Source organism: Carcharhinus amblyrhynchos, chromosome 4 (genome assembly GCF_965287045.1).
Source record: "Carcharhinus amblyrhynchos chromosome 4, sCarAmb.v2.hapA, whole genome shotgun sequence".
NCBI lineage: Eukaryota > Metazoa > Chordata > Chondrichthyes > Carcharhiniformes > Carcharhinidae > Carcharhinus > Carcharhinus amblyrhynchos.
This window is the reverse complement of record NC_137327.1, coordinates 9,388,201-9,414,685: the sequence shown is the minus strand read 5'-3', so window position 1 is coordinate 9,414,685 and position 26,485 is coordinate 9,388,201. Positions and strand designations below refer to the sequence as shown.

The following is a 26,485-nucleotide window of genomic DNA, read 5'->3' as shown; positions in this document are numbered from 1 at the left end:
TGAAAGATAACACTGGTTAAAAAAAAAATTAAAAGCAAATTACTGCAGATGTTGGAATCTGAAACAGAAAAAGCTGCAAAATCTCAGCAGGTCTGGTAGCACCTGTGGAGAGAGAGTAGAGCCAATGTTTTGAGTCTGGATGACCCTTTGTCAAAATTGTTTGAAAGGGATACAGTAGCAAATGGATCGAGAGAATATATTGGTGAATTGCATAATGATCCAAACTGAGGGAGTCCTCAAAATACAGAGGCAAATGATGGGCCAAACATTTTGATATTAGAGGTGAAAAATGCTATCAAGTTTATGAGTACAGGAAAACCTTCATTGATGAACAACACAACTACTAAATGCCTTTGGAGAAACAGAATTTGAGGTGATATCAGAAATTTGCAATCAAATATATACCAAAGGATACATTCCAAGCAACAGAAATTCATTATTGAAGTTTCTTAAGTAAACTTAAGTAATGGAGTGCATCCATTTAGAATTTTGAGCTTAACAAGTCGTCACATTTAATGGATCTTGTAAAACACAATAGAAAGAAATAATAATGTATTTGAAGCAGAAATTGGTAAACTGTGGACTGATTTAGGCTCTGCAGTAGGAACAAGAGGAGGAATATTTAACTTAGGATCGCTCTTTGTTACATACCTAGAAGCCAAAAAGAACACAATATGGTGTACAGATAGCACACTGTGCTAACAGTGGCACAGTGGTTAGCACTGCTGCCTCCCAGCACCAGGGACCCCAGTTCAAGTCAGCCTTGGGTCACTGTTTGTGTGGAGTTTACACGTTCTCCCTTTGTCTGCATGGGTTTTCTCTGGGTGCTCTGGTTCAAAGCTATCCACAGTCCAAAGATGTGCAGGTTAGTTGAACTGTCCCTTAGTGTCCCAAGCTTATAGGTTAGGGGAGATAATGGGGTAAATGTTATGGGAATAAGGCCTGGGTAAGATGATCGTTGATGGAATAAGGTACGCTAATGAATAATTTTTTTTAGTATTCACGAGGATCAGAAAGTATAATTAACTAGGGAAGAGAAGTCTGGCCAATTTTTTCTCATGCATGAGGACAGGCCCACCTGGAGCTGAGTTAATACCAGTGATAGTGGAATGAGGCCCTTAACCGGTCAATAATTGGCCTCCAAATGCCTCAGTTGGCAGTGGGGCGAAGGTCAACTCCCTACCTAGTACTCAACTCTGGCGGAGACGGGAAAGCAGTGGGGTTAAAGTGACCCTGCCGAATGAAATGTCCTTCCCATAAGGAAATCCCTTGTGGTCTTTGCAATTGTCTGGGCATGCTCCTACAAATTTAAAAAAGGAGCTGGAAAATTAATTTTGATTACTATTCCTGCCCATTTTACAAAACAATTCCTTTAAATGCTTCAATATTAACCATGGCTGAATAATGGCTCACTTAAGCAATCCATTACCAGATTAAAATTTGCAAACCTCAAGACTAAAGTAATTAATCAAATTCTGAAAGGAAACTATGAAGATTAATTATTTCGCAAAATGAAGGTATGAATTTTAAGCACAGTCATTTTTCAGAAGGATGCAGCTTTATATTTTAATTTACAAGACATGCTTTGCCTAATGCTAATCCAAATCCAATATAGCCATGTGACAATTGAGTGAGCACATTGCTGGGCCTAAACACTCTTCCAGACTCAACAGTAGCTGGTTTGCACCAGCATTGAACTTTCACCCTCGAACACCACCACGCTTAGCCTCAGTACACTTTGGGTCTTTTTAAAAATTCTTTCACAGGATGTGGGTACTGCGGGCTAGGCCAGCACTTTTCCTGCCCACCTCCAGCTGCCCTCGAGAAGGTGGGGGTATGCTGCCTTCTTGAACTGCTCAGTTCACGAGGTGTAGGTACATCGCCAGTACTGCTGGGGAGATAGTTCCAGGATTTTTACACAGTGATAGTGAAGGAACTGCCGATATACTTCCAAGTCAGGATGGCAGGTGGCTTGGAGGGCGTAAAAATGCTCATTCAGCAGTTTAGGGAAACAACATGTTTATTTAAAACTATACAGAGGCTTCTGAGCACAGGAGCCCGTGTTTACATAGAAACTAGAAGCAGGAGTAGGCCATTCGGTCCTTTGCGCCTGCTAAGCCATTCATCATGATCATGGCTGATCATCGAATTCAGTATCCTGATTCCCACCCTTCCTCCCATATCCCTTTACTCCCAAGAGCTGTATCTATAGAAACAAGTGTTTACCTGTGTGATTCCACCATCCCACTCCCTGATTGGTTCCCCAGTACATTATTACTGTGCAGATTGGGTGTTAAAGGGGCAGTGACCACAGATGGAACATGGTGGTGTTCCCGTGCAGCTGCTGCTTCTAGCTGGTATAGGTAGTGGATATGGAAGGTGATGTTGAAGGAGTTTGCAGTGCATCTTGCGTCGATGGTGGAGGGAACGAGTGCTTAATGTGGTGGTCAGGGTGCCAACCAAGCAGGCTGCTTTGTCCTGGATGATGTTGAGCCTCTTGAGTTTGTTGGAACTGTGGGTGGCATAGTGGTTAGCATTGCTGCCTCTCAGCGCCGGGGCCCAGGTTCAATTCCGGCCTGGGTCACTTTCTGTGTGGAGTTTGCATGTCTGCCCTGTATCCGTGTGGGTTTTCTCCGGGTACTCCGGTTTCCTGCCACATTCCGAAAGACATGCTCATTAAGTGCATTGACTGAACAGGTGCCGGAGTGTGGTGACTAGAGGATTTTCACAGTAACTTCATTGCAGTGTTAATGCAAGCCTTACTTGTGACTAATAAATAAACTTCAAACTTGACTACACTCACCCAGTTGGAATGTCTTGTTGAAGTTGTACAAGACATTAGTAAGGCCACACTTAGAATACTGCAATTCTGGTCACCCTATCATAGAAAAGATATTATTAAACTAGAAGGAGTGCAGAAAAGATTTACTAGGATGTTATCGAGACTTGATGGATTGAGTTATAAGGAGAGGCTGCGTAGACTAGGATTTTTTTCCTCTGGAGTTTTGGGATCTGAGGGGTGATCATAAGAGGTCTATAAAATAATGAGGGGCATAGATCATCTAGATAGTCAATATCTTTTCCCAAAGGTAGGGAGTCTAAAACTAGAGGGCATAGATTTAAGGTGAGAGGGAAGAGATACAAAAGAGTCCAGAGGGGCAATTTTTTCACACAGAGGGTGGTGAGTGTCTGGCACAAGCTGCCAGCAGTTGTTGTAGAAGGGGTACAATTTTGTCTTTTAAAAAGCATTTAGATAGTTACATGGGTACGATGTGTGTGGAGGGATATGGGCCAAATGCGGGCAATTAGGATTAGCTTAGGGGTTTAAAAACAGAAAGGGCGACACGGACAAGTTGGGCCAAAGGGTCTTTTTCCATGCTGTAGTCATTTATGACCCAGGCAAATGGTGAGTATTCCATCAATTCCTCACTTATGCCTCGTAGATGGTAGACACACAGTGTGACAAGTAGATGGTGAGATGGGAGGTGAGTTACCCTCTGCAGAATTCCCAGTTTCTGATCCTGTTCCTGTCACCACAGCATTTATATAGCTAGTCCATTTCAGTTTCTGCTCAATTGTTCACCCCTCCCCAGGTTGTTGATAGTGAGGGTTCAGTAAAAGGAAATGCTATTGAATCCCAAGAGGAGATGATTGGATTCTCTCTTGTTATAATGATCATTGCCCAGTACTTATATGGCATGTATGTCACTTGCCACTTATCAGCTCAAGCCCGAGTATGGTCCCGGTCTTGTTACATATGGTCATGGTCAGTATCTGAGGAATTGCTAATGGAATGAAACAATTATCAGGGAACATCCCCATTTCTGACCTGATGGATGGAAGGCAATTGATGAAGCAGCTGAAAATGGTTAGACCGAGGATGCTACTCCGAGGGAGTCCTGCAGTGATGTTCTGATGCTGAGATGATTAGCCTCCAACAACAACAATCCTTCTTTGAGCCAGGTATAGCACCAACTAGTTGAAGGATTCCCCCCCACCGATTCCCAATTTTTGCTAACTAATATTGGCGAGGAGTTTACATTTGTTGAGGAATATTGCTTAAACTGGAACTAATCGAGATAAGCCAGCAATTATGAATTTAAGTTTATTTATTATCACAAGTCGGGGTGGCATGGTGACACAGTCGTTGGCACTGCTGCCTCACAGTGCCAAGGACCCAGGTGAATGTCTGTGTGGAATTTGAACATTCTCCCTGTGTCCGCGTGAGTTTCCTCTGGGTGCTCCGATTTCCTTCCACAGTCCAAAGATGTGTGGGTTAGGTTGGTTGGCTGGCCATGTTAAATTGACCCAAGTGTCAGGGGAATTAGCAGGGTAAATATGAGAGGTTACGGGAATAGAGTCTGGGTGGGATTGAGTTCAGGACAGACTCGATGGGCTGAATGGCCTCCTTCTGCACTGTAGGGATTCTATGATTTTAAGTCAGCTTACATTAACACTGCAAAGAAGTTACTGTGAAAATCCCCCAGTTACCAACTCCGGCTCCTGTTCGGGTACACTGAGGGAGAATTTAACCTGGCCAATGCACCCAACCAGCACGTCTTTCAGACTGTGGGAGGAAACCGGAGCGCCCGGAGGAAACCCACGTGGACACGGGAAGAAGGTGCAGACTCCGCACAGACAGTGACCCAAGCCGGGAATTGAACCTGGGTCCCTGGCGCTGCGAGGTAGCAGTGCTAACCACTGTGCCACGCACTGCAGGGACAATCACCATTCCAGTTCAAACTGCAGACTCTTCAATATGCCAAGCTTGTTCTTTAGCACATCAAGTGGAGTGAAAGATTATTTAGTATGATCATGAAGCACTTTACATTCTTAATGCAGTTCCTTGCGTGCAATGGGCTCACTGCATAAAGTTACCTCCAAGTGGCAGATCCACTCAAGCAGACCGCAGCGATGGCAAGTATGAAACCTGATTAAAAATCCTACACTGGAGCTTTCAAAACTAAAATGGAGAAAGTAACTCCAATTTTGTTTGTAAAGCAGGTATTTACATGCTATTTTTTAATAGAATACAAATCTTGCACTTGGTTTTATTAAACCTTGCTGCTGGGTTTGTAAGGAAGAACCATACGTCCAGCTCAAAGGGCCATTGAGAGGGGTAGATCTTAACGATTGAGGTCATGTCAAACAGACAACAAATGAGTTCACAGCCTGTTAACTGGAATAAATATTTAGGAGGGATGTCAAACAGTGTTAAGAAAAAAAAGACATGTCGAAGCTTTTTGTTTTGCACTCATCAGAACATTTGCAGGAATACCAAATGCAAAGGAAACAACAACTTGTATTTCAAGAGAAAAGAGTACTAATTAGTTGTCAAGTGGACTCAAATTGGTAGAGGCATTGCTGTGAAGAATGCACCAGTTAATTGACAATCAGTTAACTGCCAAGCTTTGTTTCGATTCAAATCAAACGGGCTGACTATGATTGGTCAATGCATTGCTGTGGGAAATGAAGCAGAACATGGCCTGGATTATTCAACTGAAACAAGCAGAGTATGTGTACATGTTATTTCTTTATATCTGGTACTCTAGGGCAAGACAAAATTTTTTTAGCAATATTCAAGTTCTGTACTTTTGGATTGGAAATTGAAATTGGAATCCCAGAGAAAATTGCAAGTTATAATAGCAATGGGAATTAATTACTTTTGGTTCTGCAGCAGAATTTTAAAAGGAGCAAAAGGCATCAATTTGAGATCATACAGGATGAAATGCTCTTACAGAAACTGACAGCAGGCAAATGCTATTGTAAAAAGCCGCAACTGTGGCAACATGAAATGCTCTAGGAAGGAAAAGTCAAATTTGTAAGTAAGTATCAGATATTCATGCGAGCACATCCTCTGCAACTCATCACTTCTACATAATGACTAAACAAATGGTGTCAATGATAACTTGCAGTGACAATATAATCACGCAATCAATCATGTTTAGTGTCTCTCCATAATGAGAAGTACATTAACCTCACATGGCAGGCAACATGCACTCCTGTCCTGGAACAGGTCAGACTGAAAAATCATCTAGATTCAACAAACCTCATTAGTGAAGCTGAGCTTTTGTCATTGTGCAGTGAAAAATGAGCCCCAGCTTCAGTTATCACCATTACTTTGTCATTTATCTTCTGAATGTAAATAGAGTTCCTGCTATTTCATTTATTGAAGGTGCAGTGTTTTCACTAAAACGTACTTAGCCAACTTTTGTTGAGGACGAGAGCTGTGCTTCGTTTCACATGTGAGCACCTCAACAAATTACTTTTTCCACATGACTTATATTAATTGGTCACTTATTCCCCTCATTGACATGTCACTGTAAAGATGCGAAGCTAATGAGAGCCAGCCTACTTTCCCAGATCAAAAACAAATGAATTGGAAGCAGTAGGAGGCCATTCAGCCTCTTGAGCCTGCACTGTCACTCGATAAGGTCATGGCTAACCTGATTCTAACCTCAACTCCACATTTTCACCTAACCTCGATAATCATTGTCCACGTCCACCCCCACCCCCCCCCGAACCTTTGTTAATTAAGGATCTATTTAGCACTGCCTTAAAAAACATTCAAAGACTCACCTTCTACTACCCTTTCAGGAAGAGAGTTCCAAAAACTCATGACCCTCTGAGCAATCATTTCCTCAGTGGCCATGATGTGGAGGTGCCGGTGTTGGACTGGGGTGGGCACAGCAAAAAGTCTCACAACACCAGGTTAAAGCCCAACAGATTTATTTGGAATCACAAGCTTTTAGATTGCTGTTCCTTCATCAGGTGAGTGGAGGTTAGTTCACAAACACGGCATACGTAGGCAATGACAATTGCAATTCTAATCTGTAATTATCTTGCAGTTGTACTTTTATCTATGTATGACATGTTTGTGAACTAATCTCTACTCACCTGATGAAGGAGCAGCATTCTGGAAGCTCGTGATTCCAAATAAACCTGTTGGACTTTACCTTGGGATTGTGAGACTTCTTACTCATAGGCAGTAAGTTACTGGGTGAACTGTTCCTTCAGAGAGACAGCTTTGACAATACAGGTTGAATGGCCACTTGCTGTACTGTAACCATGCCATGGTGTATCAAGTCAGCCCTTTACTAACATTGCTTTCCTCATTAAACATTTTCACCATTTGATGCGTCAATTCACCTGAATGCACTTCATGAAACATTAAGTTATTACAGGAATATCATACTAACTCTAGCACCAAACAAACTGCGTGCTTGGAACTCATAGACCTGAAGTTTGACATGGTCACCGTGACCAAGTCAAACATTGTTTTTTTTTTGCACATCAAACAAGTAACAGATGGTAAAATCACAGCATGATATAGCAATAGAGGGAGGCCATTCAGCCCATTGTGCCTGTGTCTCAACAGATGAATAAACTGATTGGCACCCCGCAGGCAAGCTACTTGTCCCTGTGGTTAGCTGCGGGTATTTAATTAGGTAGAGGAAGCAATCCATCTCTCAATCCTGGGATCGTAAAGTAACTTGTCAAACACAGTTCAGATTAAGGTCAGATTGCAACATCCTCTTTGGATTGGCAAGCAAATATTTTGAGAGAGAGAGAGAGAGAAAGGGATGAATTTAAGACTTAATGTCAATTACCCGTACAGAGGAAGTGTTTCATAATGAATGATCTTCATCTAAAAAAGTATTCCAAAGACCCAACCAAGCAAATGACACGAAATTGCTTTAAAAAGTTTGCTTCCTATAAATGGTCTCAAAGAATTTCTGAATCACCCTGTGCACAATCATATTACCCCAAATCTTAGAGCAGCAATATTATCACACTTGGGCAACTTAGCACTCCTCAGCTATAGCCAAGGAATTTTATTGAAATGGGGCTGTAATGGAAGATAGTTATGGCATAATATGGAGATTCTAATGAGTAGCTAACTAATAAATAAACAGGCACCAATTGTATAACCGAAGTCCAGCACATTGCTGGATGGAAAACCTAACATTTCACTCATAGGTCAAAAGCTGCTACTTGATTTGGCGAGTTGCCATGACAATGGGTGAATCATGTATAGTATTTCAGTTTTCATCACTGTCATCTTTTGAACAAATGTTATACTTTGCAGAACAGGTTAAAGGTGTCCTTTTAAAACGTGATGCCAGCGGAAAGCACTGTCATCTAGAAGGACATCTCAAAAGAAAATGCTGGAAATCTGGAATAAAAGCAAAATGCTGGAAAGAGTTCAGCGGGTCTGGTAGCACCTTTGGTGAAAGGAACAGTTAACGTTGTGTCCTTACTGACTCTTCTTCAGGACTCAAACAGCACCTCTACGTTTCTTTCCAAGACAAAAGTCACTTTGACTTGAACATTGATTGCCATTCCTTGATCATTCCTAGGTCAAAATCCAGCAATTCTTTCCCTAACAGCACTTGTTGCAAATTATAACAGGGCATCTTTCTCCAGAGTCATTTCTGTGAATGCTGGGGAGGGGAAGTAATCTCCAGACTCTCTAAAGCCTGTTCGCCATCAACAAGACAAGTCAGGAGTGGCATGGAATACTCTCCAATTGCCTTTAGTAAGGCCGTGGAATGCCCTGCCTGCAGCAGTTGTGGACTCACCAACTTTAAGGGTGTTCAAATGGTCAGTGGATAGGCATAAGGATAACATTGGAATAGTTTAGGTTAGACGGTCATTAGATTGGTTCCACTGGTCGGCGCAACATCGAGGGCCGAAGGGCCTGTACTGCGCTGTAACGTTCTATGTTTACGTGCGCAGCTCCAACACCACCCAATCTAGGACACTTGATTGGCACTCACATCTACCCCTCATTCAGTGCCCCCCCCATTCCCTTCCATCACTGGCACACAGTGGCAGTAATGTGTATCACACATGATACACTGCAGCAATTCAACAAGGCTCCTTCAACAGCACCTTCCAAACCCACAACCTCTACTACCTAGAATGACAAGATGACAACATCATCACCTTCAACATCCCCTGCAGGCCACTCACCACTCTGAGTTGGAATTATATCACTATTTCGGTCGCTGGGTCAAAAGCCTGCAATTTCCCTCCTAACAGCACTGTAGGTATACCTACACCACACTGACTCCAGCAAGAAGGTAGCTATCTTCTCGAGGGCAATTCAGGATGGATTATAAACGTTGACCTAGCTAGCAAAGCCCACAACCTGTGAACAAATATAAAAACCCTGGTGCCCAGAATTTTCGGTATTACACCAGCTGAGGACATTCAGTCTTTGAGAAAATGTTAATATGACTCCATTGTCCAAAGCAGTTAAAATGCCTTTTTAACCAGCTGGGTGTTTCCCAATAAGGATATGAACAAGAAGATCTATATGTTCATCAGTCATTCTAAAGGCTATAAATATACATCTGCTGCACTTTTGTATCATCTGCAATATTTATCATGTTGGTTCCTGCACCAGAGTACAGGCCATTCATAATAATTGCAAAGAACAATGAACCAAACCTTAGGGAACACAACTGGCAGGTGGTGAACCAAACATCAGGGAACATCTGGCAGGCAGCATGATGGCACAGGGTTTAGCCCTGCTGCCTCACAGTGCCTGGGTGGGACTAAAAAAACTGCAAACCACTTCCAAGTCTGAAGCGTTTCTATACACTCCCACCCTTTCAGACTTGATTAGGGAACTCAAGGTGAAGGAACCCTTAGGGAGCAGGGACCACAATATGATAGAATTTACCCTGCAGTTTGAGAGGGAGAAGCTGGAATCAGATGTGACTGTATTACAATTAAATAAAGATAACTACAAAGACATGAGGGAGGAACTGGCCAGAGTTGATTGGAAAGGGAGCCTAGCAGGACAGTGGGACAGCAGGAGTTTTTGGAAGGTTATTCAGGAGGCACAACAGAAAGTCATCCCAAGGAGGAGGAGGAAACATACCAAGGGGAGGATGAAGCATCCATGGCTGATGAGGGAAGTCAAGGACAGCATAAAAGCAAAAGAAAAAGCATACAAAGTGGCAAGGATTAGTGGGAAGCCAAAGGATTGGGAAGCCTTTAAAAATGAGAAAAGGGCAACTAAAAAAGCAATAAGGAAGGAGAAGATGAAATATGATTGTATGCTAGCTAGTAATATAAAAGATAGGAAGTTTTTTTCAATAGATAAAAGGTAAGAGAGGGGCAAAAATAGACATTGGACCACTGGAAAATGAGGCTGGAGCAATAACAATAGGAAACAAAGAAATAGCAGAGGAACTGAATAGTTACTTTGCATCAGTCTTCACAGTGAAGACATCAGTGGGATACCAGAGCTCCAGGAGAATCAAGGGGTACAAGTGTGTGTCATGGCCAGAGAAATTTCTGGGGAAGCTAAAAGGTTTAAAGGTGGATAAATCACCTGGACCAGATGGACTACATCTTTAAAAGACTTTAAAAGAGATAGCTAAAAGAGGAGATTGTGGAGGCATTGGTGGTGATCTTTCAGGAATCACTGGAGGTAGGGAGGTCCCAGAGGATTGGAAAGTAACACCACTGTTTAAGGAGGGAGGGAGGCAACGGATGGGAAATTATTGGCCAGTTAGCCAGGCTTTAGTCAGTGGCAAGATTTTACAGTCCATTATTAAAGGTGAAATCGTGGAGTACTTGGAAGTGCATGATAAAATAGGACTGAGTCAGCATGGCTTCGTCAAGGGGAGGTCATGTCAAATAAACCTGTTAGAGTTCTTTGAGAAGGTAACAAGAAAGTTAGATAAAGGAGAACCAGTGGACATGATTTAGTTAAATTTCCAAAAGGCCTTTGACAAGATGCCGCATAGGAGACTATTAAATAAGTTAAGAGCCCATGGTGTTAAGGGTAAGATCTTGACATGGGTAGAGGATTGGCTGACTGGCAGAAGGGGGGGATAAAGGGGTCGGTTTCAGGATGGCAGCCAATGACTAGTGGTGTGCCTCAGGGGTCAGTGCTGGGACCACAGCTTTTCACAATATACATTGATGATTTGGAAAAAGGAACTGGAGACACTGTTGCTAAGTTTGGAGATGATACAAAGATATGTAGAGGGACAGGTAGCGGGGAAGCAGAGGGGCTGCAGAAGGAATTGGACGGGTTAGGAGGGTGGGCAAAGTAGTGGCGGATGGAATACAATGTGGAAAAGTGTGAGGTTATGCATAAACTATTTTCTAAATGGGGAAACGCTTAGGAAATCAGAAGCACAAATGGACTTGGGAGTCCTTGTTCAAGATTCTCTTAAGATTAACGTGCAGGTTCAGTCGACAGTCAGGAAGGCGAATGCAATGTTAGTATTCATGTCACGAGGGCTAGAATACAAGAGCAGGGATACTCTTCTGAGGCTGTATAAGGCTCTGGTCAGATCTCATTTGGGGTATTTTGAGCAGTTTTGGCCCTGTATCTACGGGAGGATGTGCTGGCCTTGGAAAGGGTCCAAAGGAGGTTCGCAAGAATGATCCCTGGAATGAAGAGCTTGTCGTATGAGGGATGGATGAGGATACTCAGTCTGTATTCATTGGAGTTCAGAAGGATGAGGAATCTTATTGAAACTTACAGGACCCTGCGAGGCCTGGATAGAGTAGACGTGAAGAGGATGTTTCTACAAGTAGGAGAAACTAGAACCAGAAGGCACAAACTCAGGCTAAAGTGACGATCCTTTAGAACAGAGATGAGGAGTAATTTCTTTAGCCAGAGATTGGTGAATCTGTGGAATTCTTTACTGCAGAAGACTGTGGAGGCCAAATCATTGAGTGTCTTTAAGACAGAGATAGATAGGTTCTTGATTAATAAGGGGACCAGGGGTTATGGGGAAAAGACAAGAGTATGGAGATGAGAAAAATATCAGCCACGATTGCATGGCAGAACAGACTCGATGGCCCGAGTGGCCTAATTTTGCTCCTATACCTTATGGTCTTTCCTTCTAATCGCAGACCCAATTTTGTTATCTCTGCTGCCACTTTCCGCTTAATGGCATGGGCTACCATCTCAATAAGTCTTTTCTGTGACACTTTGTTGAATGTTTTCCCAAAGTTCCAAAATATTTGGGGAATAAATTTTCTCATGACCTTTTTTCACTCCACTGTTGATTTTCTAAATTATACATGTGCACGCATGCACACACATCGATACACAATCACGCGAGTGGGTGGCCTGGGAAAAGTCACAGTGCACGATTAAAGACTCAGTGAAATGAAAATTTGAAGTATCTTTTGAGATGAAGATGGAATTATGAAGTGGCGCAACAAGAAGTGAGAGGGAGGTGATGTCTCCTCACATGCAAGAGATCAAAACTTGGGAGTCACAATTCGAAAGCACTCACTATTAAACCCAGCAGGAAATTCAAAAGAAACCTTTTTGTCTCCAGGGCAGTTCGAATGTTGAAAATGCCACCAGATGAACCAGTTGAGGGGAACAGAATAAATGCATTCAAAGGAAGGCTCGGTAAATACGATGGAGAAATGAACAGAAGGATCATGGCAACAGACAATGCCCTTTGGCCCATCGAGTCTGCACTGATAGACTGTGATGAAGTATGGTAGGATGAGGCTGATGTCAAGTATAAAACTAAGCCCAAAACCAGTTGGGTCAAATGGCCTGTTTCATAGAATCATGAAGGAGAAGGAGGCCATTCAGCCCATCAAGTCTGTATCGAGAACAATGCCATCTCAGCCCTATCCCCATAACCCCACATATTTAGCCCGCTAATCCCTCTAACCTACACATCCCGGGACATTAAGGGACAATTTAGCGTGGTCAACACACCTAACCTGTACATCTTTGGACTGTGGGAGAAAACCAGAGCACCCGGAGGAAACCCACGCAGAATGTGCAAACTCCACACAGACAATGACCCAAAGCTGGAGTTGAACCTGGGTCCCTGTCACAATGAAGCAGCAGTGCTAACCACTGTGCCACCCATTTCTGTGTTGAAATTGCTAAGCATTTCTGTGTAATATCAAGTATAAAAGCTGTGTTGAGAATTAAAAGGTGTCTGGTTAATACAAGAAATCTTTGTGGTTGCTTTGAACCAAGGAGAGCAGATTGAAGCCAATAAAATCCTGACAAAAAGGGGGAGGGGATATGTGACAACTATCCTATTAAGATTAGGCTTCATAATCCATTCCTGTTTCTAATATAAAAGTATTTACAATGGATTGACTAGTCAATGTTCATGGATGGGTTATTTCATGGCTGAACTATGTAGCAAGCACAGTGATAAAAATAGGTCTGCAATATTTAATAGGCAGTATCTATTTATTGCAATGGCCTCAGGCCATGTGTTATGTGATAGATTATCTCGTGGTATCTCAGTGATGATGAAACTAGCATTGCTTGTTCAATAACAGAAGGAATCTTTTAGCAAATAAAGCTCTTCCCTAGTCTTCTCATTGTCATGTCTGTAAGACCAGGTGACATAGGATTAGGCCACTCGGCCCATCGAGTCTGCTCCACCATTCAATCACAGCTGATATTTTTCTCATCCCCATTCTCCTGCCTTTTCCCCGTAACCCCTGATATAATCACGTCGTTCTAGTGGAGGGAATCAGAAGACTGGTTTCTGGTCCTCTACCTCATATAGCTCCAGATCAGGAAAATGCACTAATTAATTGATAAGTTAATTCACATGAGAATTGCACAGTGTGTTAAGACTAATAGTATATTATGCCACTTCTATGCTACCCATGGCTCCTCTTAAATTTCAACCTTTCCATTGGTATTTAAAGTTTCTTTATTTCTTCTATTCATTGTGAAGCACAGTGAGAGGTTACCTGATAGTGGTCTCCATAAGAAGTGTGTCAGTTGATAGATTAATCCAGTTCAGCAGTTAAAAAGGACACTAATTCAAACTGTGTAATATTAGAAATAAATTGGAAACAGGGAGGTCTTCTTTCCCAACTGAAATAACTCCTTAGAGGCCAGATTCCCTTTATTTACAAACTATATTCTATACCAAGAACATGTCTGGTACAAAGTCAGACTCAGGAATGCCAGGGGGCCTGACACTCCCATATTTCTATAGAGATGAGGCTCCCTGATTGGACAGGCAATAATGACCAAGCTTTTTGGCCAAACAAGTCAACTATATCAAATTAACTTAGGTACAACTCAAAAGGGGCAGCTCCCAAAAGGAAAGGAACCACCTGGAACAAAGGACAAAGTGGAAAGCAAACTTAAAACATCAAATCAAAACGTGATTAAAAGGGTTAATAATGCACCCCATCTCTGCGATGCCCAGCAGGCATGGAAGGCATCAACTGTGCCCTCGGACACCGCATACTCCCTCCCCAGGAGCACCCGGCCGCTATTATGGCCACAGTAGAGGGGCAGACAGTCAGGTCTGATGACCCCCTCGGTCGCCTGGACCTGTTTCTGGCAAACTTTGCAAGCCCAGGAGCAGGTTCACGAGGAGGTCCCACCAGCCCAACCTCATGGGTCACACTGAATTCATTATGCCAGCGTACAATGGAACTATCTGGAATACAACATTGCTGTGAGGCAGCAGCACCAACCACTGTCATCATGCCACCCTGCTCAAGCCAGTGTGGGATTATTGTCAGTGTGGGCTTGCTGGGCCAAATGGTCTCCTTCTACACTGCAGGGATTCTATGATCATTAGCCAGTTCAAGAAAATCCTCTGTACAATCCTCTCTGCTGTCAGATCAAGTCAGTTAGGCCCAGGCATAAACTGAACATCATGACCTAGCAGGGAGGGATTAGACAGATCTGGTCAACCTTTCATCACAAGATGATGTCCTAAGGTCTGCAGGTTAGGTGGATTGGCCGCGCTAAATTGCCCCTTAGGGGGACTAGCCAGGGTAAATGCATGGGGGTAGGGCCTGGATGAGATTGCGATAGGTGCAGACCCGATGGGCTGAATGGCCTCCTTACGCCCTATGGGATTCTACGGAGCCCTGAAAACAAGACTGTCCCTTCATCTCAGGAATCAGCCTTGAGAACTTTCTTTGAACTTTCTCCAGTGCAAGTGTATCCCTTCCTAACTAAGGAGGCCAAAACTGGATGTTACAACTCATTAGGATCAAATAATTAACTCAAATGAGGCTGAAACCACATGATCTGGGATAAAGGCCGAGAGGAGTTCAATCACTAAATTAACAGGGCCTGCAATGAAGGATCATATAACATATTTTCCACATGGGTAGCTGTCCTCCAAATTTTATGACCCTTAGGATTTACACAACTATTTGTGGACCAGGCATTTGTTCCTGACCTTTCACCCTACGCAAAAAAGGTCTTTTAAGATCTAGGCATCGTGTGCAGGAGGCGGTAGCCCAGTGGTATTGTTGCTAACCTATTAATCGAGAAACACAGCTAATGCTCTGGGGACCCAGGTTCCAATCCCACCACAGCAGTTGGTGGAATTTGAATTCAGTAAAATAGGGTAGCCCAGTGCTTAGCACTGCTGCCTCAGTGCCAGGTTCAATTCCAGCCTCAGATGATTGTCTGTGTGGAATTTGCACATTCTCCCTGTGTCTGTGCGGGTTTCCTCTCTAGGGATCATAATTTGAGGGTAAGGGGTAAACCTTTTAGAGCTGAGGTGGGGAGAAATTTCTTCACCCAGAGGTTGGTGAATGTATGGCATTCACTCCCACAAAATGTAGTGGAGGCCAAAACGTTGTGCGATTTCAAGAGAAAATTAGACATTGCTCTTGGGGCTAAATGGATCAAGGTATATCAGCCATGATCAAAATGAATGGTGGAGCAGGCTCGAAGGTCTGAATGGCCTACTCCTGCTTTCAATATTTTTATGGAGCGACAAGGTGGCACAGTGGCTAGCACTGTTGCCTCACAATGCCATGGATCCGGGTTCGATTCCCGGCTTGGATCACTGTCTGTGTGGAGTCTGCACATTCTTCCCATGTCTGCACAGATTTCCTCTGGGTGCTCTGGTTTCTCCCCACAGCCCAAAGATATGCAGGTTAGGTGAATTGATCATGGTAAAATCTCCCTCAGTGTACCCGAAGAGGCACCAGAGTGAGGTGACTCGGAGATTTTCACAGTAAATTCATTGCAGTGTAAATGTAAGCCTACTTGTGTTCAAATAAATAAACTTTAATTTTATGACCTGCATTACTACCCCTTCACTGGCGTTGCTCATTGCAATTAATGGAATTACCGCGGTGTAACATGCTCACATGATGCATAAAACCATTGCGGACTGCTTGTTTGAACTTGAGCACTGTGATCGCTAAGCCATGTACGTCACTCCCCCTTGCTGTCAAGCTTAGACTCAAGCACGTAGAAAATAAACCAGCGTGGGACATGAAGAACATCAATCACTGACGCTCTTGAGAGAAGACTGGGAACAATATCAATGTTGGGATCACAGCACACACCTTTGGAATGGAAGGCCAGTGGTTAATTTATTGGGTATATCTCAGATGCCTAAAGGGCTGTATCATAAAGCACCGAGCCCCTCTCTGAAGGTGACTGAGAATGGGTTTTTGGAGCAGTCGATCAAATGAAAGACAATTCTCATCGTTTGCAACAGGACAAAGCCCACCAACATTTTGACCATTGATTGCTTCACCCTTCGCTGGCAGGATCATTTTCCGATGATTAATTGCTGAGCGGTAACTGATGTATCAATAACTTAGCACTGAATAGGCTGAAAGGTATCATCATCAATACTTCAAATAAATAGCAACTTTGTCAAATTGGATGGATGGAGATAAGCTGAGTTTAGCTTTTATGTGCATCAATGAGTAAAATGAAAAGGATCCAGTCTTTAATCAATTCATTATGCATTAGCATCACATTAGTTCAGTAGCGAAATTAAATTAAAATTAGGCACGCATCCAACGGAAACCCAGTTGCGGCTGTCGTGTTTATTGTGCGGAAAGGAGATATTCTGTTAGTTCCCGTCAGTCACTTTCTGTTCCTGCGATTGCCCACAAGAACTAAGTATTCTCCAAACCACATCAAAGCTTGACACAAGGGCTTAGGTTTAAGGTGAGAGGGGAGAGATACATAAGGGTCTAGTGGGGTAATTTTTTCTGCCCAGGAGGTGGAGTGTGTCTGGAACAAGCTGCCAGAGGTAGTGGTAGAGGCGGGTACAATTTTGCCTTTTAAAAAGCATTTCCACAGTTACATGGGTAAGATGGGTACAGAGGGATATGGGCCAAATGCAGGCAATTGGGACTAGCTTAGTGGTTAAAAGAAAAGGGCAGCACGGACAAGTTGAGTCAAAGGTCCTGTTTCCATGCTGTAAATCTCTATGACATTGGTATTACAACACCAGACACCAAGCTGTTTCTATGGCAGTGGGTGCAGCAGTTCAATTTTCAACACATAAATAGAGAAAGGCAGCAGGAAAGTAGTGTTAAACTTATGTGAAGACAATATCCACCTTGCAGTGACAACAACAACTGCTACTGTTTTATGGCACCCCTTCGCTTCAAGTGTTCTAGAAGAGAGCGAGGCCAGGGTAAGGCAGGGGATAGGGTGTGCTCGATGGTGCAGGGTCAAAGAAAGCGACATGCAAAGTTGTTTTTGCAGGAAAGAAAGGCAGCGAGATGAAACATTGAGTTGGGAGTGTAGATGAGGCAGAAACCAGAAATGCTAGAGTAGGGGCAGCAGACTGGCTCAGCCATCGTCCAGTGCCAAAGTGAATGGAGGCCGGGGTAGAGAGTGGAGATAAAAATCTAGACTTGATCCACCGAGCAATGGAAGTCAAGAACAACAGAGCTGATGGGTGTACAAGAGAGGACTTGGGATGTGACTTTTTGGATTAATTGATGAGCTGATGGAGTGAAAATTAGAAAATCCAAAATCTTTTGATTTTGATTTACCTAAAACGAAAACTTAGTCTCTCTCTCTCTGATCTGCTTTTTCTACATCTCAAAGTGGACAGACCAAATGTAAGTCTTGTGATGCAGTGGTAGTATTCCCCCACATCTGGGTCAGAAGCTCCAGGTTCAAGTCCCACTTCAGGATTTGATGGCCACGGAAGATGCGTTCATAATATTGCCAAATAGGTTGATTCTCAACTTGTACATCTTTCCAGCGTGCCTGATGGCAGACAATAAGAGTGGGAGTGTGTCCTGCTCAGCCATATTGCAGAAGGCAACTGCAAACCACCGCAATCCTTTGCCAAGCAGAATCATGGACCAACCTACTGGAAGTCTATGGTTGGCAATCCCCTTTTCGGGTGTAGTACCATAGAATGATAGAATCTTTATTCTAGAAGAGCATTTCAGCTGATATTAAACATTATGCTGCTGACTCCATCTTAGTACCAACTCAACTATAAAATGGCAATTCATAGAGGACAATGTTGGGAAAACTCAGGGGATGGTATCCAAGATATAGTTACATAGTAGACAGTGAAGAAGGTTATAAAGATTGCAAAGGGATCTTGATCAATTGGGCCAACAAATAAATGTGAGATGATACATTTTGGTAGATCGAACCAGGGCAGGACTACTCAGTTAATGGTAGGGTGTTGGGGAGAGTTACAGAACAAAGAGATCTAGGAACACAGAATCACAGCTCCTTGAAAGTGGAGTCACATTTGGACAAAGTGGTGAAGAGGGCATTCAGTATGCTTAGTATCATTGGTCAGAACATTGAATACAGGAGTTGGGATGTCTTGCTGAAGTTGTACAAGACATAGGTAAGGCCACACTTGAAATACTGTGAACAGTTCTGGTCATAATAGGGTGATATTATGAAACCAGAAAGAGTGCAGAAAGGATTTACTAGGATGCCACCAGAACTTGATGGTTTGAGTTATAAGGAGAGACTGGATAGACTGGGACTTTTCTCCCTGGAGCATAGGAGGCTTAGGGATGATCTTATAGGGTCTATAAAATAACAAGGGGCATAGATGGGGAGGCGGTGGCCTAGTGTTATTACCACTAGGCTATTAATCCAGAAACTCAGCTAATGCCCTGGGAATCAGGGTTCAAATCCTGCCACGGCAAATGATGGAATTTGAATTCAATAAAAAAAAACCTGGAATTAAGAATCTACTGATGACCATGAAACCATTGTCGATTTTTGGAAAAACCCATCTGATTCACTAATGCCCTGTACGGAAAGGAATCTGCTGTCCTGATCTGGTCTGGCCTACATGTGACTCCAGAGCCACAGCAATGTGGTTGACTCTCAACTGCCCTTGGGTAACTAGGGATGGGCAGCCAGCAAAACCCATGTCCCATGAATGAATAAAAGATAAGTAGATAGTCAACATTATCAAAGGAGGGGAGTCTAAAACTAGAGGGCATAGATTTAAGGTGAGAGAGGAGAGATACAAAAGGCAAATTTTTCATACAGAGTGGTGAGTGTGTGGAATGAGCTGTCAGAGGTAGTAGTACCTTTTAAAAACCATATAGACATGGGTACAATGGGAATAGAGGGATACAGAGGCCAAATGTGGGCAGTTGGGACTAGCTTAGTGATAAAAACTGGGCAGCATGGACAAGTTGGGCCGAGGGTCCCATTTCCATGCTGTAAACCTCTATGACTCTATCATCAGCTCTTACTTGTAATACAAAGAGCAACTGGGCAAAATAATCTGACGTTTAGTAACAAGTGATTTTTTTCTACTAAAGAGAGCATCTCCAGAATGATAGGGAGAGGATAGCTTGATCTTGGGATTGGACATAGCTCGGCACAACATTGAGGGCCGAAGGGCCTGAACTGTGCTGTAATGTTCTATGTTCTATCTCAACTACAAAGTCAGACAAGCTTCACCTGATCGCCAGCATCAATATTCTGGTTTATTGAATGGAGTATATCTGCAGTGTTATGCTCTCATTAAATTGCTTCTACCTTCAAATTCAAGATATGCACCAAAGTCCTTGGAGAACAGAATGAAAAATAGCCTTGTGGATCGAAAGGACAGGGAACACAATAGTGTATAATGAATAGACCTTCACCTATAACTGTCTCCAGATTAATATATGCTCAAGGGCAAAGAAGCACAAAAAGTTGACACAAGCATAAGTCAACCATTTAACTACTGCCTGACCTGTTTATATTCATACTGGGGTAGATGATTCTCATTCACAGAAAGGCACATAAGACAAAACAATCAACAATTGCACTCCCTCATCATTAATATGTTCTAGTTATGAACACAATGGAAGGTATGGAGTAAAACTTCAAACATCTTACTGATTTTTACACAGACCGGTTGCTTAGAATAGCTTAGAACAGAATCATACAAACACAGAACAAGGCCATTCAGCCCACCAAACCTGTGCTGGCTCTCGGCAAGATTTGGCCAGTTCCACTTCCTTATCCTTTACCATGTAAACTTGCAAAGCCTATCCCTTCACGTGCTTATCCAATTCCCGATAGAAAGCCATGATTGAAACTGCCTTCCCCCCACCAGGTCTCTCAAGTCGTGCCTTCCAAATCGAGATCAATAACAACTTCAAAGATTTTCCCTATGTTACCTTTGAGCTTTTTGCTAAACACCTTGAATCAATATTATCTGACCACTACCCTTCCACCAGTGAGAACAGCATCTCTCCCTCTAATCTGTCCCAACCCCTCGTGATTTTGAACACCTCTTTCAAATCCTCTCTCAACCTTATTGCAGTCGCTGGAAACGGGTAAGACAAAAATAATGTACTCTGCAGGTCTGGCAGTATCCGTGGAGAGAGAGAGAAAAAGAGTTCACAGATCACAGACCTGAAATTTCATCAGAACTCTGATCCTCTCTTTGTAAGGTTTTTTTTTTGTGCATTTATTACCCATCCCTAGTTGCCCAATGGCAGTTGAGCATCAACTACACTGCTGTGGCTCTGGAGTCACAGAATCCCTACAGAGCAAAAAGGAAGCCATTCGGCCCATCGAGTCTGCAGCAACCACAATCCCACCCTGGCCCCACTCTCAACTCCTTATATTTACCTTGCTAATCCACTGACACTGAGGGGCAATTTAGCATGGCCAATCAACCTAACTCGCACATCTTTGGACTGTGGGAGGAAATCGGAGCACCCAGAGGAAACTCAGGCAGACACAGGGAGAATGTGCAAACTCTACACAGACAGTGACCTGAGTCTGGAATTGAACCTGGGTCCCTGGCGCTGAGAGGAGCTAACCACTGTGCTGCCCCACATGTAGGCCAGATTTTCTTCCCTAAAAAGGACATTAGTGAACCAAATAGGTTTTTCCAACAATCAACAATGGTTCTTAATTTCGGATTTTTTATATGGAATTCAAATTCCACCACCTGCTGTGGTGGGATTCAAACCCGGGTCCCCAGGACATTAGCTTAGTTTCTGGATTAATAGTCCAGCAACAATATCACCAGGCCATCACTTACAAGTACTCCAGTTAGGGTAATTCAATAATCCCAGCATTTTCTGCTCTGATTTTACTCTTCCTAACCTTCTCTACTCTAATGAGAACAATGCTGTCCATCTCCAATCCACATAACTCATCCCTGGAACCATAATCAGAAATATATTATATATCCTTCACATCTTTCTTGAAGAGTAATATTGAAAACTGGACATAATAGTCTAGTTGAGGCTGAACAGGTATTCTATCCATGTTGAACTTAACGGCCTTGTTGTTGAGTACCGTGCCACTATTTATAAAGCCCAGGAACTTTTATGCTTTTTAAGCTGCTTTAGAGCTATAAGTGTGCCCAGCCATCACCTCCAATGTGTGCATATATTTCAGTAAGAAGTCTCACAACAGCAGGTTAAAGTCCAACAGGTTTATTTGGTAGCACAAGCCACAAGCTTTCAGAGCACTGCTCCTTCATCAGGTAAGTGGAGTTGTGTTCACAAACAGGACATATAAAGATACAAACTCAATTTACAAAATAATGGTTGGAACGCAAATCTTTACAGGTAATCAAGTCTTAAAGGTACAGATAACGTGAGTGGAGGGAGGGTTAAGCACAGGTTAAAGAGATGTGCATTGTCTCCAGCCAGGACAGTTAGTGAGATTTTGCAAGCCCAGGCAACTCGTGGGGGTTACAGATAGTCTGACATGAACCCAAGATCCCGGTTGAGGCCGTCCTCATGTGTGTGGAACCTGACTTTTAGTTTCTGCTCAGTGATTCTGTGCTGTCATGAAGGCTGCCTTGGAGAATGCTTACCCAAAGGTCAGAGGCTAAATGCCCATGACTGCTGAAGTGTTCCCCAACAGGAAGAGAACACTCTTGCCTGGTGATTGTCAAGGGGCGTTCATTCATCCGTTGTCGTAGAGTCTGCATGGTCTCCACAATGTACCATGCCTCGGGACATCCTTTCCTGCAGTGTATCAGATAGACAACGTTGGCTGAGTTGCCCAAGACCACTGTCCACAGCAAACTACCCAGCTTTCAGGAGAATGGTCACCACGACACCACACAACCCTGCCATAGTAACCTCAGCAAGAAGTGCCAGATCATCGACCCGCATACTATCATCTCACATGAGAACACCATCCACTAGGTACACAGTACATACTCCTGCAACTCAGCCTACCTGATGCGCTACAGGAAAGGACTTGCATTCCAACCATTATCTTGTAAATTGAGTTTGTGTCTTTGTATGCCCTGTTTGTGAACACAACTCACCTGACGAAGGAGCAGCACTCAAAGCTTGTGCAACCAAAAACTTGTTGGACTTTAATCTGGTGTTGAGAGACTTCTTACTGTGATTACCCCAGTCCAATGCTTGTCCACATCATGCATATACATCTCCATTGTCACTGTTCATGCACCTCCTTCAGAATTGTACCCATAATTTTACATTGCCTCTCCCCATTCTCCCTCCCAAGATATATAATTTGGTCATTCCTTGTATGAAACATGATCTGCCACCATTTCAACTATTCCTCTAGTTTCTATTCTCTTATTGTCTGTCACCACTCTCCAGGTTTCATGTCGTAAAACTGAAATTGTGTCGTATACATCCAAGTCTGCACCCTCTCTAAAGTCTTTATATTCTTCCGAAAATAGAAGGATATAGCAGCCAGAATGTTACAAGCCTTGACAATGATTCCACCGACTGTACAATTTTGCCAATGATTCTCTTCATTAATGGAAATGCTGGGCAAGATTTCCATCATTTTCAAGGTGCTACATGTGGAGTCCAACATGGTTGACTCAGAGTTGTGGGGATTTGCAGCCCATTGTGTGTGTGTGTGTGTGTGTGTGTGTGTGTGTGTGTGTGTGTGTGTGTGTGTGTGTGTGTGTGTGTGTAGGTGTCGAAGACATATAGCTACAGCCAAGCCAAATTTTCTCTAAGTAAATAACATACGGGAAGACATTTGCATTAAGAGATAATGAGAGTTTGTTGTGTTCAGTTTAAAAATGAAGTAAAAAGGGTTTACAACTAGGAAAAGATCATAAATAAATAAATCAATGTCATTAAATGTTAGTTTAATTGTGTTTGAGGGGAGGCCAGGTAAGACCCCCTGGAGTGTGCTCCGTGCTGGGTCAGAACTATGAAGAACCAAAAATCAACACAGAAAAGTGTTGATGCTTTCAGAAAGCAGGGTTTTCTTTTAAAGTATTTGTGGTAATATTATTTATAAATTAAATATCTTAAAGGGGGTTTATTTGCAAGCCTGGCAGAGATTACATTAAAATTAGTCTTACAGAATGTAAGTGTAATATTGTGTGTTTAAGTTTTCTTTTCTTCTGGCCAAATCGCTCCAATATTCTATTCTTCAGCTGGCTGAAAGGCTGAGCCAACACACTGAAGACAATGGTGAATTTCACTGTACATCTTTACCTTTGTCAAGAGGAGGCTCTCAAGATATGGCAAAAGATATGCATTTTCCAGGAACTTGTCACTGATCTTAATCGATTGGGTGGGACAGGTGGTTCTTATGCAGCAGGAGCTGGTAGGAAAGGGACCTTAGTTTTCTGGTTGTTCAGTGAAAAGCCCACTTTCTTTTGGAAGACACAGTGACCTGCGGATGAGGTTTGAGCACACACCCACAAATGTCATCGGCACATTGAAGCTCAGTGACTGAGGTTGGAGGGATTTTGGATTGAAGGCAGAGTGAGGTCCCCTTTCTGTTCTAATTTGCTGGAGTTGAGTGTTGCAGTGAAGGAAACAGAGAAGAGGGTTGGTGCAATGATATATATTTCTGTAGACAAGGAAGTAACATCTTACTTCCAGCTTCCCATTAACGTTGTCGAGGCAGCATGGATAGAATGGTGGGATTCGAACTTAGGCTTCCTGCTGTCCATCATTTTGAATTATCCCCAGTAATTTCCATTCAAACAACCTTCCCCATTTTGCCTCCTTTAATTGAAAAATGGAGCTTAAATTCCATGGCCATCATCGATCTTCTTTCAGGCCACAGGAACACCATTGTTTCTCCCAGTTGCCAAAATTGTACAGGATTATTCTGACTGATTTCAGATTGTCCATTTGGCATCAAACAATGCACATTGCAACAGCAACTCAAACTTCAAGTGAACCTTTTTAAACACACTTTCAACAAAAGAAATAGTAGCAGGTTGTGGCCTCAATTTTTCCAGCGAGCGGGAGGGAAAGAGGGAAGCAAAGAGAGAATTACTTGTGGTGAATATTTGGAGTTGAATGGATAATCAAGGGTAGCTAGCACAGTGTAGAGTTAGTGTATTCTGTGTTACAAAAATACTTCGGGAATCTTCAAGTATATGGTATTACGTGGGTTGTAACAGTATGCAACGGAAAGCCAGCGTTAGGATAAATTGCCAGTGGTCAAACTGGAGAAGGGTTGCAAATGGTGCAGCCTGGATTAATGCCATAATTGACTTTAGTTCAATACAGACACGCAATTCAGATTTGGACATAGGAAACACAAACTGAAAAAATTGATTAACACAAAATAAAGGGTTGGCAAAAGGCTTTTGGAAGACACAAAGTAGCAGAATGAACAAACGAGGAGACTTGTGCAAAGGTTTGGCCAAGTTTGAAATGAGCTTTTTGGCATTCCACTCACCGATGAGTTAGGTGTATGACGGAGAAACTTGACCACTTTGGAGTCGGACATTGGGCAAGCGAGAGCCATGTAACGGTTGCGGAAAGTACCATAAATCTTTAAGTGTGATCCTGGTCTCAAGGCCGAGGGCTCCGAGCTTTCCTTGTTGGTGGAGGAGAACTCGATCCCGTAAGCGGAAAGGTCAAAGTACAAGCTGTGAGCACGGATTTCCGGTGTGGGAACCTGCATAACAAAGAAAAATAACGTTAGAACTGCGATTCGCTTGTGGAAGTTTCTTGCAGCACTTTTGTACAAAAATAATGTTTTAGTCCAAGATTTCTGTCTCTTCAAAAGAATGTTGTAAGCACACATATTGTTGCCCTCAGCTTTCTCCAAGTCTACTCAGTGACATTTTGTGCTCCAGACATCTGCAAAATTGAATCAGTTCACTATGTTTATTTGCCAGACAAAAGGTCTGCTCTATTACAACAATGTGAACTATAATGAAATAGATATAACATTTGCATCTTGTAAAGAGATCGGGATAACATCTGGAGTGGATCAATATCTGTTGAGGCAGACGAAGGAATAATGGATTCTTAATCGTAGAATCCCTCCAGCACAGAAGGCAGCCATTTGGCCCATCGAGTCTGCACCGACCACAATCCCACCCAGGCCCTGTTCCCGTAGCCCATGTATTTATCCTGATACTAAGGGGTAATTTAGCACGGTCAATCAACCTAACCCACACATCTTTGGAGTGGGAGGAAACTGGAGCAAACCCACGTAGACAGAGGGGGGGTGGAAGCACAAACTCTACACAGATGCTGACCCAAGGTCTGAATTGAACCTGGGTCCCTGGTAAAGAGAGGCAGCAGTGCTAATACTGTGTCACTCTGCCACCCACAATCTGTCAGCTTAATCTTTCTCAGAGGGAGGGGTGGGCAGGAACTTAGTGACTTTAAGGTATTTGACCAACAGGTGATAGAGATGGAAAACCATGATAGAATAATCATACACAACTTTTCTTTCCCAGTTTTGAATGTGAACCATTAAGCTCTTGGAAATCTTTGAGAAGGATTGATTAACACGTACTATGCCTCAGGAGTTCCTCCATAAATTATTTCCGAAGTTTCCTCACCTCGATGTGTAAATGCCTGCTGGAACGTGTCAGTGAACTGCTGGGTCAATAAGACAGGAGAGAGACATCATGGCTAAGTTCAAATCGCCATTCCACTAGCCTTAAACCAGGTAGCACACTCACCTCAGAGTAAAAAGGTCAAAAGGTTAAAGTCTCACTCTAGAGATTTGGGCGCAAAATTTAAACTGATACTTTAATGCATTACTGTAGGAATGCTGTAGCGTGCCGTCAGATGAGAAGTTAAAATGAGGTCCTGTTTATGTCCTCAGATGCATATAAAAGACTCTTTAAGTTTATTTATTAGTGTCACAAGTCGGCTTACATCATCACTGTAATGAAGTTATTGTGAAAATCCCTTAGTCACCACACTCTGGCATCTGTTCAGGTATACTGAGGGAGAATTTAGCATGGTCAATGCTCCTAACCAGAAATGGAGGAGGAAACCAGAGCACCCAGAGGAAACCCACACAGACACAGGGAGAATGTGCAGACTC

The 26,485-nt window shown here is 42.9% G+C and overlaps 1 protein-coding gene across 1 annotated transcript in view; it reads right to left on the bottom strand.

The window, feature by feature from the left end:
- LOC145341777 (uncharacterized) overlaps nt 1-26,485 on the bottom strand; it is a 127,321-nt gene that overhangs the window by 12,352 nt on the left and 88,484 nt on the right. The window contains exon 3 of the mRNA XM_080186702.1: nt 24,872-25,093. Within this exon, the coding sequence (XP_080042828.1) occupies nt 24,872-25,093 (222 nt within the window). The remainder of the gene's footprint in view (nt 1-24,871; nt 25,094-26,485) is intronic.